Consider the following 13133-nt stretch of genomic DNA (forward strand, 5'->3'; position numbering starts at 1 on the left):
CTGTAGTGATAGTTATTATATTCTTCTTCTCCTCATTTTGCCCCTTGGTTATTTAGAATTTTTGGAAAGCTAGTAATGTCTTCTACTATAAAGACTGATGCAAAATATTTATCATCCTCCTATACCATTTCTTAGTTCCCCATTATTATTTTCTAGGGGACCTATGTTAGCTTTAGTCTCTTTATTCCTTTTCATATACAGTATTTAAAGAAGCTCTACACACAGAGCAACAGTAAATTAAAAAGCAAATGACTGCAAACTCAGACAAAATGGAAACATTTAGCAGATCAAACAATATTTGTAGAGAGAACAGGTGAATGTTTTACACTTAAAAACCTGGATTCAAAACACTAAAACAATTTGTTCTGTCCACAGATAGCAACTCACTTACTGAGTGTTTCCAGTATTTTGTGTATTTCAACCTTTCTCAATGAATGTTTATTCAGTTCAAGATGGGGAGCATTGGCTCAGCATTATCGTGAAAACAAAGGGAGAAATTGGAAGAGTTCTTTGCACAGAGTTATTCAAGCACAGGACATTTTGGTATAGAAGGAAAATGACACAGTTAAACAGAATTAGATATACATTTGAGAACTCACATACATAAACGGGTATTGCAAAAGGGCAGCATAATAAATTTAATTAGATCATTCCAATTTTGTGTTAGATGAATTGCGAACACAAACCAAATAGCCTCCCACTGTAATATATTACTCCCTCTCCATTTCCTCACACCATGTACTATTCCCAAGCCTCTTCCTCTCAACTAGTAGCCAGAAATTGGTGAGATAAAGTGTGCTGTTAATTTATCTTCCACTTTTATCTCCATGCGTTGCCATCCCTGACAATATAAGAGTCACTGTGGATTGTACATATTAGTTTTCCTGCAAAACTCTGCAATTGGTTAGCACAATGGCAGACTGAACCACTGAAATGCTAATTAACTTTAAACAATTACTGTTGAAGAGTGCGGCACTGGAAAATCACAGCAGGTCAGGCAGCATCCGAGGAGCAGGAGAATCAATGTTTCAGGCATAAGCCCTTCATCAGGAATGGGCCTTTGTGATGAAGGGCTTATAACAGAAACATCAATTCTCCTGCTCCCTGGATGCTGCCTGACCTGCTGTGCTTTTCCAGCGCTGCACGTTTCGACTCTGATCTCCAGCATCTGCAGTCCTCACTTTCTCCTTTAAACAATTACTGAACTGAAACATACTTCTACCAATAAGATAACAAAATGAATTACAGGGCTATAAACTTGGATGTTATAGCACATAGTACAGTAACATATACATTTTCTTACCATTTCAGCTTCTGTATTATTCAGAATTTGGGGATAGATTCTATACAGATGAAGAACTATTCTGTCCACCAGTTTTTCACTGAGTGTTCCTTCATTCGTTAGAAACTGTGTGTCCTTTTCCAATCGCTTGCAGTAGTCTGTAAAATACCATAACACGAGCATGCACTTGTATGATATCCTTTTACAAATCAGAGTCGTATTTAGCATGTTGTTGCTACTGTCTTCCTTCTAGATATCTGTTAGGAAGACATGGAATGATTTTTAGTTGTCTTGCAGTTTATCCACTATAAGCCTCTCACCATCTGCCCCAACCCCTTTCCAAGTGATTGTGATTAAGAAACAACTTGGATTAACTTTGCAGCTTGTAGGAGAAAAGAAGCTCCTATTAAATTAAAATTAATTCCACTGCTACATAAAAATAATAAGTGCTACAGAGATTGGAAATGAAGCCAAATTTTTTATTTGGCATTGTTTAGGTATATGGCCATATTAACATGCTTGCTACCTTTAATGATTTGTGAATCTGTGCTCCTAGATAGATTGAATAACAAATCTAATCTACAGCAGCTAGGTGGCTCAGTGGTTAGCATGACTGCCTCATAGCGTCAGGGACCCATTTCAATTCCAGCCTTGGGTGACTTACTGTGTGGAGTTTACTCATTCTGTCAGTGTCTGTGTGTTCTTCCTCTCACAGTTCAATGATGTGCAGATTCGGTGGATAGGCCATGCTAAAATGCCCATAGTGTCCAAGAAGATGGAATAGCCATGGGAAATGCAGGGTGATTTTTGGAGGAGCGTGAGTCTGGGTGGTATGCATGGTGTGGACCTGTTGGGCCAAATGGCCTGTCGAGTTTATAGTAGGATATCTAGGATTTTAGGATAATCATATGACCAATAAATTCAGTATCAGCAACTCAGTAGTCTGAAATCTGCAATTCTTTGTGGGCATTCTCCCTCCAAACCTGATAAAGGCTACTAACTGTTCCCACTCTGACACCAACTGCGCTTATCATAAAAGTTAACTGCAAAGATGCCACTTAAATTGTATTGAGAACACTGCTTTGTGCAGTTAAACTTTGCATTACCATTTAAAATGAGGATTTCAAATGAATTCAAAACCTCCAGATTTTCAATAAATGGTTTGCACTGTTAACAACTAGTTATGATCTGATTATTGCCTTGCACTGCAGTGATATAAATAAACTCTGACTGCTTGCCAAGCTGCACCAGCCATTTATAATCCAAGTCACATTATGAATTTCACTTGTGAAAATGTTCCCAGTATTTTGAGCACTACTCTTCAAAAAAGCATTCATTTTTAAACATCTCCCATTTTAATTTACCACCTGACAACAGCCACTATACAAAATTACATTGTTTGAAAGTCCTGGGACAAGAATATTAAAGACTTTCTGCCCTTTTCAAATGTAATGGTTTTGAATTATAGACTAAAGGTCCGGAGCTTCCAAGCAAGATCTCACCAATTTCTAATGGCCTCATAATGTGAGCAGAAATACATGCTTCAACTTTGTGCAGAAGTCCAAGAGGCTGAGAAAATGAGTGGATCTGAGTAATGAAATCACAGGTCACATATTGATCATGAAGCATATGTTTAAGGCAGTGAATAGCCAAAATAGGTTAAATCTGACCTGTACAGAAGTAATTCATTCCAAAGAAGATGACAACAGTGTTAGTGTCACTGGAGTCAACATTCTGGGTTGAGAGAATAGTTCAGTATTCTGAATCCTGATTGTAATCCAGTGATTTCTGCTGGAAATACATACAAGAACATTAGGGAAAGGTTGGACTGGACTTAGTTTTAATACCCTCAAAGTGAAATGACTTGGCGACATTCACAGTCCAACACCTAGAATGATAGACTACAGAAAAGGCCCTTCAGTCCATCAAGTCTGTACTGCCAAAAATATACCATAGCCTACATTAGTCCCACTATCCCACAATAGGCTCACAGTCTTGAATATTATGATACTTCAAGTACTCATCTCGTAACTTTTAAAGGTTGCAAAGTTCCCTACCTTCCCAGGCAGTGCACTCTAGATCCCTACCACCTTCTGGGTGAAAAGGTCTTTCCGCAAACCCCCTCTAAATCACCTGCCTTCCACTTTAAAATTTTGTCCCCTTGTTACTGGCCCTTCAACTGAGGAGAACATCTGCTTTCTATTCATGCTGTCCATGCCCCTTATAATCTTATACAACTCTATCTGCCATGGCAGGATTAGGACCCAGCTCCCCAGAACATTCCCCGAGTCTCTAGACCAATAATCTAACATTAATACCACTAGGCCATCAGCTTCCCTCATGTGAACATTTACAAAATTTCTAGTGATTGATTTTAATCTTTTAAATTTAGACACAAGATTTTGTTTGAGGTTGATCGCTACAGTACTCAAAATTCAAAATTCTAATGATAAAAGGTACTCTAATATAAATTAGGCGACATCACATTACAAGCATTGTTACAATGAAATTAAATGTTTCAGTTTCATTTGTTCATGCATCTTACTGTTTAGCTGCTGTAAGTCCATTTTTGCATTGTTGGTGCTGGCCACAGCTTTAATTGTAAAACAGATTCTTGTTGAATGGATGTTAAATATAGTGTGCATTTAAAATAACCCAATGTTCCAAAATAACTTCCAGTCATTTGCGTGTTATTGATATTTCCCCAGTCTTACAGCATCCACAGAATTATTTTAGAAATAAACCAACAAAGTGAATTTTAATCCAGCTGCTTTTGTAAGAGAGGCCAATATGGGTCACATGTTAGCCCACTCACCATACCATAATTCCCAAGATCTCTGTCAGAGGACAGGATGAGACCTCACTGGAGATCAAATTACAGTCCTGATTGGGGAAAATAATGCAGGAAATTTCATGGATGTAGCAGTTCAGTTTTTGACACTGCAAAGTATCATAACATGAAATTGGGGGAATCATCTCCATAACAACCTGCTCCTTCCACAAATTCATTATCCATATCTTTTCCTCCTCTCTTTTCTCCAGTCCCCATCTTTTTTTTTGCCAGTTTATCCCACTTACTGCATTGTTCTTATTGGAAACGTCAGGAGCAGGAGATTTGCACTAAAGACGAAGAGCGTCTCAAATTTTAATGCAAGTTATTTTGAAAAGTGTAGCATTTTTCAAACAAAACACAGTAAAACATGAGTAAATTTTGAATATTGCTGAAAAAAGTGAACATTCTGTTGAAGCTTTTCATCAGGACAAATCACAGGAAATTCCCAAGTAAAGGGAAAACAACATTTATACCGTATAATAGTGATGTTCAGTTGGCAAATGGACTCTGATTGGCAGGAATTACGACAGAGAATGCACCACTGACTAATGACTGTTAGGCAACTGTCAAGCTTTTTTTCAAAGAGTTTCACCCAGAATGGTTGACTCTGATAGCTATTGTCTGATTCATTTTTGACCTATCACTTATTCGGCGTAGAAATGTTGTGTCTGCACATGTCTTTTCATCTGTAAAGAACAGAGTCCTATGTATGAACACATGTAGCTTCTAGTACATTACAAAGTGTGCTACATTGTGAGCTGAAAAGACAACCTTTTATTTGCACACAAGATTATTTAGCAAATGTTGTCCAATCCTGGAATGTAATGTTGAACATTAGATGGTGAGTTTTGCAAATGCAGGCTAGTTGAGCACTTGGAGTAATGAGAGCTGATCTGGGCAATTCACAAAAGGATATATTGGTTTTGGAGGGAATACAATGTAAGTTTAGAAGAATGTTACCAGGGCTTCAGCGGTCAAGTTATGAGAGTATACAGATTTCCATTGTTAGGAGATTCTAGAACTATGAAGCACAGTCTGAAGCACTTCTACACAAAAAGGGTGGTGGATGTTTGGAACTCTGCTGTTCACAAATAGCTGCTGATGCTAGACTAGTTGTTAGTTTTAGATTGGAGGTAATTTATTTTTATTAAGCAGAGGTAGTAAAGAACATGGGCCAAAAGCAAATATACAGAATTAGACCACAGATGAACCATAATCTGTGGTCAGCAAGGTTTTAGAAAGAATTCTGAGGGATAGGATTTATGATTATTTGGAGAAGCATAGTGTGATTAAAGGCAGTCAGCATGGCTTTGTGAGGGGCAGGTCATACCTCACAAATCTTACTGAGTTCTTTGAGGAGGTGACGAGACAGGTTGACAAAGGTCGAGCAGTGGATGTGGTGTATCTGGATTTCAGCAAGGCACTTGATAAGGTTCCCCATGGTAGGCTCATTCATAAAGTCAGGAGATATGGGATACAGGGAGATTTAGCTGTCTAGATTCAGAATTAGTTGGCTGACAGAAGGCAGAGAGTGGTTGTAGATGGAAAGTATTCTGCCTGGAGGTCAGTGGTGAGTGATGTCCCGCAGGGCTCTGTTCTTTGGCCTCTGCTCTTTGTAGTTTTTATAAATGACTTGGATGAGGAGGTTGAGGGGTGGATTAGTAAATTTGCCGATACGCAAAGGTTAGAGGTGCCGTTGATAGTATCGAGGGTTATTGCAGGCTGCAATGCGACATAGACAGGATGCAGAGCTGGGCTGAGAAATGGCAGATGGAGTTCAACCTAGATGAAGGGCCATTCCTGATGAAGGGCTTTTACCCGAAACTTCGATTTCCCTGCTCCTCGGATGTTGCCTGAACTGCTGTGCTTTTCCAGCACCACTCTAGTCTAGAACCTGGTTAAATGCAAAGTGATGCATTTTGGAAGGTCGAACTTGATTGCTGAATATAAGATTAGAGACAGGATTGTGGGCGGCACGGTGGCCCAGTGGTTAGCACTGCTGCCTCACAGCGCCTGTAGACCCGGGTTCAATTCCCGACTCAGGCGACTGACTGTGTGGAGTTTGCACATTCTCCCCGTGTCTGCGTGGGTTTCCTCCGGGTGCTCCGGTTTCCTCCCACAGTCCAAAGATGTGCGGGTCAGGTGAATTGGCCATGCTAAATTGCCCGTAGTGTTAGGTTAAAGGGGTAAAGGTAGGGGTATGGGTGGGTTGCGCTTCGGCGGGTCGGTGTGGACTTGTTGGGCCGAAGGGCCTGTTTCCACACTGTAAGTAATCTAATCTAATCTAAAAAAAAAAAAAAAAAGATTCTTGGCAGTGTGGAGGAACAGAGGGATCTTGGTCTTCAAGTGCATAGATCCCTCAAAGTTGCCACCCAAGTGGATAAGCTTGTTAAGAAAGCATATGGGGTTTTGGCTTTCATTAACAGGGGGATTGAGTTTAAGTGCTGCGAGGTTTTGGTGCAGCTCTACAAGACCGTGGTGAGACCACACTTGCAATATTGTGTCCAGTTCTGGTCGCCCTACTATAGGAAAGATACAGAGGCTTTGGAGAGGGTGCAAAGAAGGTTTACCAGGATGCTGCCTGGACTGGAGGGCTTGCCTTATGAAGAGAGGTTGACTAAGCTCAGACTTTTCTCTCTGGAGAGGAGGAGGAAGAGAGGTGACCTGATTGAGGCATACAAGGTAATGAGAGATAGAATCAATAGCCAGAGACTTTTCCCCAGGCCAGGATTGACTGGCATGAGGGGTCATAGCTTTAATATATTAGGAGGAAGGTATAAAGGAGATGTCAGAGGTAGGTTCTTTACGCAGAGAGTTGTGAATGCATGGAATTTGTTGGCAGTGGTGGTGGTGGAAGCAGAGTCACTAGGGACATTTAAGCGACTACTGGACATTCACTTCGACAGCAGTGAGTTGAGAGGTGCAGAGTTTAGGTTATTTTATTTTAGATTAGGAATAATCCTCAGCACAACAGTGTAGGCCGAAGGGCCTGTTCTGTGCTGTACTTTTCTATGTTCTATAATCTCTTTAAATGGGGGAACAGGTTTGAAGTGCTAAATGGCTTACTCCTGGTCCTATGTTCAGTACTTGTTGCAAACCTCAACCTTCCAAAACCTGAACAAACAATCACATGAAACAACAGAAAATTCAGACAACTCAAGCTGACCTCCAGAGTTAATCCACACTATCTTCATTCCATTTATTTTCCTTGTAGAGGGTGCATTACTTGCATGCAAAAAGCAGAGGGCAGTAAAAGTCAAGTTTCTTACTTCCAAGTTCAACAAAAAACTTTTGAAGTTGAATGTTAAATACTTCTGGGACAAAAAAATTCAGTTGCATAGTGCCAGGCTGCTCTGATGTTGGGTGAATGTAGCAGAGGGGCCTGGTTTTCATTAAACTGTACCCCTTCAAGGATTCAAATCTCTATCAGGGAAGGAAAAGACAGGGAAATAATTGTTTTTAAAAAATGAATCATTCAGAATTTCTTCATAATAACAGCAAGTGTACATGCTGTTATAAATGTTTAAATAACTCAACAATTTGTGACCAGCAGGTAGTACGTCAGCTGTTGCAAAGTGCCTGATGTGGATGGACATTTAACACTGATCTACTGTTAGCCTTGTAAAGATGGGAGTTTAGGGGAATCTTCAGCGATGGTCAGGGAATTCAGGGATTTGTCAGGTATAAAGAATTAAACTGGACTACCAATGAACAAAGACTTTTAAAATAGTGACATTTCTACTTCCACAGGGTCAGATAACCTCACTGGCCCAAAAACAGTACTGCTGAAACAATAGAGTATTTCTCCTGAAGGCAGAATATTGTTTCTAAAATGTTTCATTTTTACATTTTGTTTTCCTTTTATTATCTCACATTTCATGAGATCTAATTTAACTCCAATTCCCCCATTTCCGTTTTTGATTTTTCTTGCCTTTGCACTTGCCTTTAATCTGATTAGTTAAAGAGATAAACTGTCCTGTTATTTACTGAAATTGTTGATGGTCTGGAGGCCTTCAATTCATATTTCCATCAATTAAAAGCACATTTTTACCTTCAGCTAAGTAGAGAGATAAAAAGAATAACAAATGGGGACAAGATGATATGCTCCTACAAATTCCGAGCAATAGGCTATGAGTCTCTCTCATAGCCGATTTAAACTGTAGTTCACAATTCAGACTTCTTCTTGTCCAGTACATAATTCTATTTCCAAAGGACTGAATAGACAACTCAAATTCTCCCTGAATGGGTTCAAACCAATTTCATTTCAACATCAATGACTGAGAGTCTGCTCCCAGTTTGTGGAAACACTGGATACCATGAAAACATAATTGTACCTTTCACCAGTTTTTCTGTGACCGTAATGCTTTCCAGGTTACCTTTGCAAACATGAATTACTGAGCAGCTGTATGTTTAAAAGAATGCCATTCTTATAAGAGAATGTGCCAGCGAACCCAGCTTCCACTGTGCCTATTTATAAAATGTATTTCAGAAAGTTATAAAATGTTATTAAATAATGCCATTATATATGTGGCTTATACATGTAAATGCATTTAATTAAGATTGTCATTTCCTGATGTGAACAAATTTGGAGTGTGCGTAATCAGAATTGGTCAGACACTTGGACGTCTGGTCTTCAAATGTGGATTGACAAGGTAACGTTGTAAACTTCAAAACTTTAATAGTTGATCATGGATTGAAAGAATCAGCAATAACTTTTTCTGGATTAAATTATTCCCTGAGATAAATTGACAAGGAATTACAAATAATATGCCAATTTACCATTCCTGAGGAAAGGAGTTGAAGTTATTAGTCATAGAGATGTACAGCATGGAAACAGAACCATGGAAACGTCCATGCCGACCTGATATCCCAACCCAATCGAGTCCCACCTGCCCGCACCTGGCCCATATCCCTCCAAACCCTTCCTATTCATATACCCATCCAAATGCCTTTTAAATGTTGCAATTGTACCAGCTTCCACCACTTCCTCTGGCAGCTCATTCCATGTACCACCCTCTGTGTGAAAAAGTTGCCCTAGAGGACTCTTTTATATCTTTCCCCTCTCACCCTAAACCTATGCCCTCTAGTTCTGGACTCCCCGACCCCAGGGAAAAGACTATGTCTATTTATCCTATCCATGCCCCTCATGATTTTGTAAACCTCTATAAAGTCACCCATCAGCCTCCGACGTTCCAGGGAAAACAGCCCCAGCCTGTTCAGCCTCTCCCTATAGCTCAAATCCTCCAACCCTGGCAACATCCTTGTAAATCTTTTCTGAACCCTTTCAAGTTTCACAACATCTTTCCGATAGGAAGGAGACCAGAAATGCATGCAAAATTCCAAGGTACATAGACAAACTGTTTTAAAAGCTGTTTACATAATGTCACAAGGACAATCGATTGCTCTGCAGAAGAATTTAAGGAGTTAATAGCAGGACAGTCTGTGTTTCGAACAGACAGCAAACACCAAATGTAATAAGGAAGAGAGAAGCGAGGTTGAGAGTAGTTGGCTTTCACTCCTGATAAGAAAGTAAGCAACAGACTTGATGACTTCAGAAGTGTCATAAATAATGATATACCATAAGATTATAAGAAATAGGAGCAAGAGTAGACTATCTGGCCCATCAAGCCTACTCCACCATTCAATAAAATCATGGCTGATGTTTTTGTGGACTCAGCTCCACTTACCCGCCTACTCACGAGAACCCTTAATTACTGTACTGTTCACTGCAAGTGTCTAGATTAGAGTGGTGCTGGAAAAGCACATTCCTGATGAATGGCTTTTGCCCGAAACGTCAATTTTCTTGCTCCTCGGATGTTGCCTGACCTGCTGTGCTTTTCCAGCACCACTCTAATCTAGACTCTGGTTTCCAGCATCTGCAGTCCTTGTTTTTACCCACTGTTCACTGCAAGCCTAACAAGACAGAAAATCCTATAAGAATCCAACAGGATTCTTCAGCAGAACTCTGGAAAACCACACTTCACAAGGCTTGAATCTGGACATATCCAGAGATAGACGCAGTTGGTTGGAATCTTGACAAAATCCTACCTTAAAATGGGTTGTGAGATTTAACTTATTTACATGAGGGGCCTTATTTTGTTTGCTACATGCAATAAAGTTTAAATTATTGTTTCAGTATTTGATCATGTGAGATTCTTTAATAAGTAGCCAAATTAACAGCAGCTTGTGATAATTTACACACAACAGGAGTCAGCCTGGCGTAGGGCCAATATTTATCCTTCCATCAACAACACAACAGCTGATCATCTGGTTACTTTTACATTGTTGTTTGTGGGAGTTTATGGAGTGCATGTGCTGCTCTGTTCCTACATCACACCATTGACTGCACTGACAATCAGTTCATCGACTAAAAAGCTTCACAGTTTGGGTCCTGAAAATTACAAATGGAAGCCTTTGATTTATAGAAAATCATAGCACAGGACAATTGGTTAAACTGAAATCCAATTGCTACTGGAAATGACGTGAACATTGACTCCAAAAAGCTTTGGACACGTAGTTTTTACGGCATGCGGCTACATGAATGACTAACGTGTAATGTCAGGACGAACACCGCCTCTGACAATACCAAGGTTAGCTGGCTGCGCCCGCTGACGCTTCAAGTGGTGCCCGGTCAAATCCTGTAAAGACAAGTTTTAAACAAACAGAAATCCGACAAAAGAGAAGCATTCGGATTATGAGGAAGTAACAAGGCGGTGCCACGACAGCAAAGTCTATTCCCCACTCCCCAACACCAGTTACAATGAAAAGGAAATAGACAGTGAAGCCCTGGCTGCAGCAGCGGAGTGAGCTGGATACAGGGACGGTACGTGGTGTCAGTCCAGGTCTGGTGTCAGCCTTTCGAGCTTGTCCGTGCTCATTACTGCGTGACTGGGCGGTGAACACTGACCTGACATGGCGCTGCTGCTTGATCCTGTACTCCGCCCAGCTCACACACTTCCGCGCTCTCCCTCTCCTCCAACACAGGGCACAGCCCCAGGCCAGTGTCAAGTTACAGCCGCAGCGGAAGAAACTTCCCTCAGTCAGAGCTCAGAACAGGATCTGACCTCGCAATAGCGAGAGAAGTATCGAAACCGTTTTAAGAAGATTAAAGCTCAGAAACACGATTAAACATGTGTAGGTTTAGAATGAAGAAAACATTTAATAAACTGAACGACGAGAGGGCGACTCTGGCAAATGCTGCAAATTCCAATTTGAGTGTGTGGGGGCTGGCTGGTGGTTTTGAAGTTTGATTGAAAACAAACAATATAGTAGGGAGAAAATATTGAAGGAAAAGGGCAAGGCGAGGTGCAAAATTCTATCTATAGCAATGTAGAGCAAGATACTTAAGTGTTAAATTTATAAAGTTGGTATATAACTTTCAATTGTAGATGGAAGCTATGACTGCGACCACAAAGGTCACTATGAATGTTACAAGTTGTGTGTAAAAGACGCTTGTTGCAAATGTAGAGAAAACATGACAATAGCGAGCCAGTTAGCAGACTCTCGGTACAATTACATTTCTCCGAACATTTAACCTTTTTGCAAAAAAAAATGCTGTTAGAAGTTATTTAAGCTAAAGTTATGCATGGTAACAAAAAAATCATGAAAAGTGTGTCAACTCTAGTCTTTTCATCAGTCTCTGCATATGTATTGCATGCATTGCACTTAAACCATGAAGGTAATTTAATGTTGCACATTGTTGTGGGCTGTTCATCTGATATTTACTTGTTCTAAGAGTGGGGTTCTTTCTCTGGGGTGGTTGTTCCTGTGGAAAGTGCTGTTGTTGTGGTAACTGTTATTGCAAAGCTATTGATGGTGATTATTTTATATGTTTTTTTACTTGTACTTTCTAGTTGAGGTTTTGATAACACGTCTGGTTATTTACATTCTCTGCATATAATCTGAAATAACTGCCCAGAATCTGGCATCCTGTCATGAAATAACCCTTTATTCACAGTACACTGGCTGCAGCCAGCTCAGAGCCAGTCCCCCGAAGTCAGAAATCTCTGAAACCCCTGTTTATGTCTGTCAGCCAGGGCTCCCATACTTAGTAAGATTCACCTGGCACACAATCAAAGTGGTAACTACTCAATGCAGTTGTCAATTTGCCATGAGGGCAGACCTTTTTGAAAGCGTTGAATGTTTGCATTCTGAATCTCCAGTGCTCATAGTTTTGTCAAAGTGAAATGTGACTTTCTGTCATTTCATCTTGATCTTGTCACTCATACCTGATATTACTTTTGGTTTTAATAGTCTTTTCCCTATTGGCTGATTAGTTTGACATTACTGTTTGGTTTGGACGATTTTCCATTCCTTTTGTAAATGTATTTCTCTACATGAGGATTGCTTTATAGATATTTTTTCTCACCAACCCATTTAAAGATTAATTACACACCTCTGAAGCAGGTCATACTTGAATTGTGGTCTTCTAACCTGGAGTAAAAACACTATCACTGCACCACAAGGGCCCTGTGAATTTCTTTGTAACTCTGTGCTGGATTTGACAATTATCCTTGAATCAGCCATTTGCCCCTTTGAGACTGCACTAACCCTCCACAAAAAGATTCCCATCCAGATCAACCATATACCCGTAATCTTGCATTTACCATGACCAGTCCACTTAACCTGCACTTCCCTGGACACTACAAAGCAACATAGCAGAGCAATCCATCTAACATGCATGTGGATTGTGGGAGGAAACCACACAGACATGTGCTGAAGGCATTGAATTGAATTGAATTTATTGTCATGTGTACTGAGGCACAGTGAAAAGCTTTGTCTTGCAAGCAATACAGGCAGATCACATATTAAGTAGCACAGATAGTAAGTAATAGGTAATCAGTGGCAAAAACAAAAACACAGGTACAAGCTGTTTTAAAAAATTCTCAAGGTCAAGGACCAGGCTCGCAGGAAAGTAGTCTGACACAGAACAAACAGCCAAGAGGCGAGTCTGCTAGAATATAAGTGTTTTATTCCCCGCAGCGTCGCCACAACCAGGTCTCATCCTTACAACGGGTC

General features: G+C 40.2%; 1 protein-coding gene across 4 annotated transcripts in view; it reads right to left on the reverse strand.

Annotated features, from left to right (window-relative positions):
* Nucleotides 1-13133, reverse strand: part of card19 (caspase recruitment domain family, member 19) — a 70851-nt gene that overhangs the window by 38888 nt on the left and 18830 nt on the right. For all 4 annotated transcript variants that reach the window (XM_043708029.2, XM_043708038.2, XM_087994283.1 and 1 more), the window contains exon 3: nt 1304-1440. In XM_043708029.2, coding sequence (XP_043563964.2) covers nt 1304-1440 — 137 coding nt within the window. The remainder of the gene's footprint in view (nt 1-1303; nt 1441-13133) is intronic.

The sequence above is a fragment of the Chiloscyllium plagiosum genome, unplaced genomic scaffold, assembly GCF_037043375.1.
Source record: "Chiloscyllium plagiosum isolate Xiang-an unplaced genomic scaffold, Cpla_swu_hap1 HiC_scaffold_14, whole genome shotgun sequence".
In the NCBI taxonomy this organism is placed as follows: Eukaryota; Metazoa; Chordata; class Chondrichthyes; order Orectolobiformes; family Hemiscylliidae; genus Chiloscyllium; species Chiloscyllium plagiosum.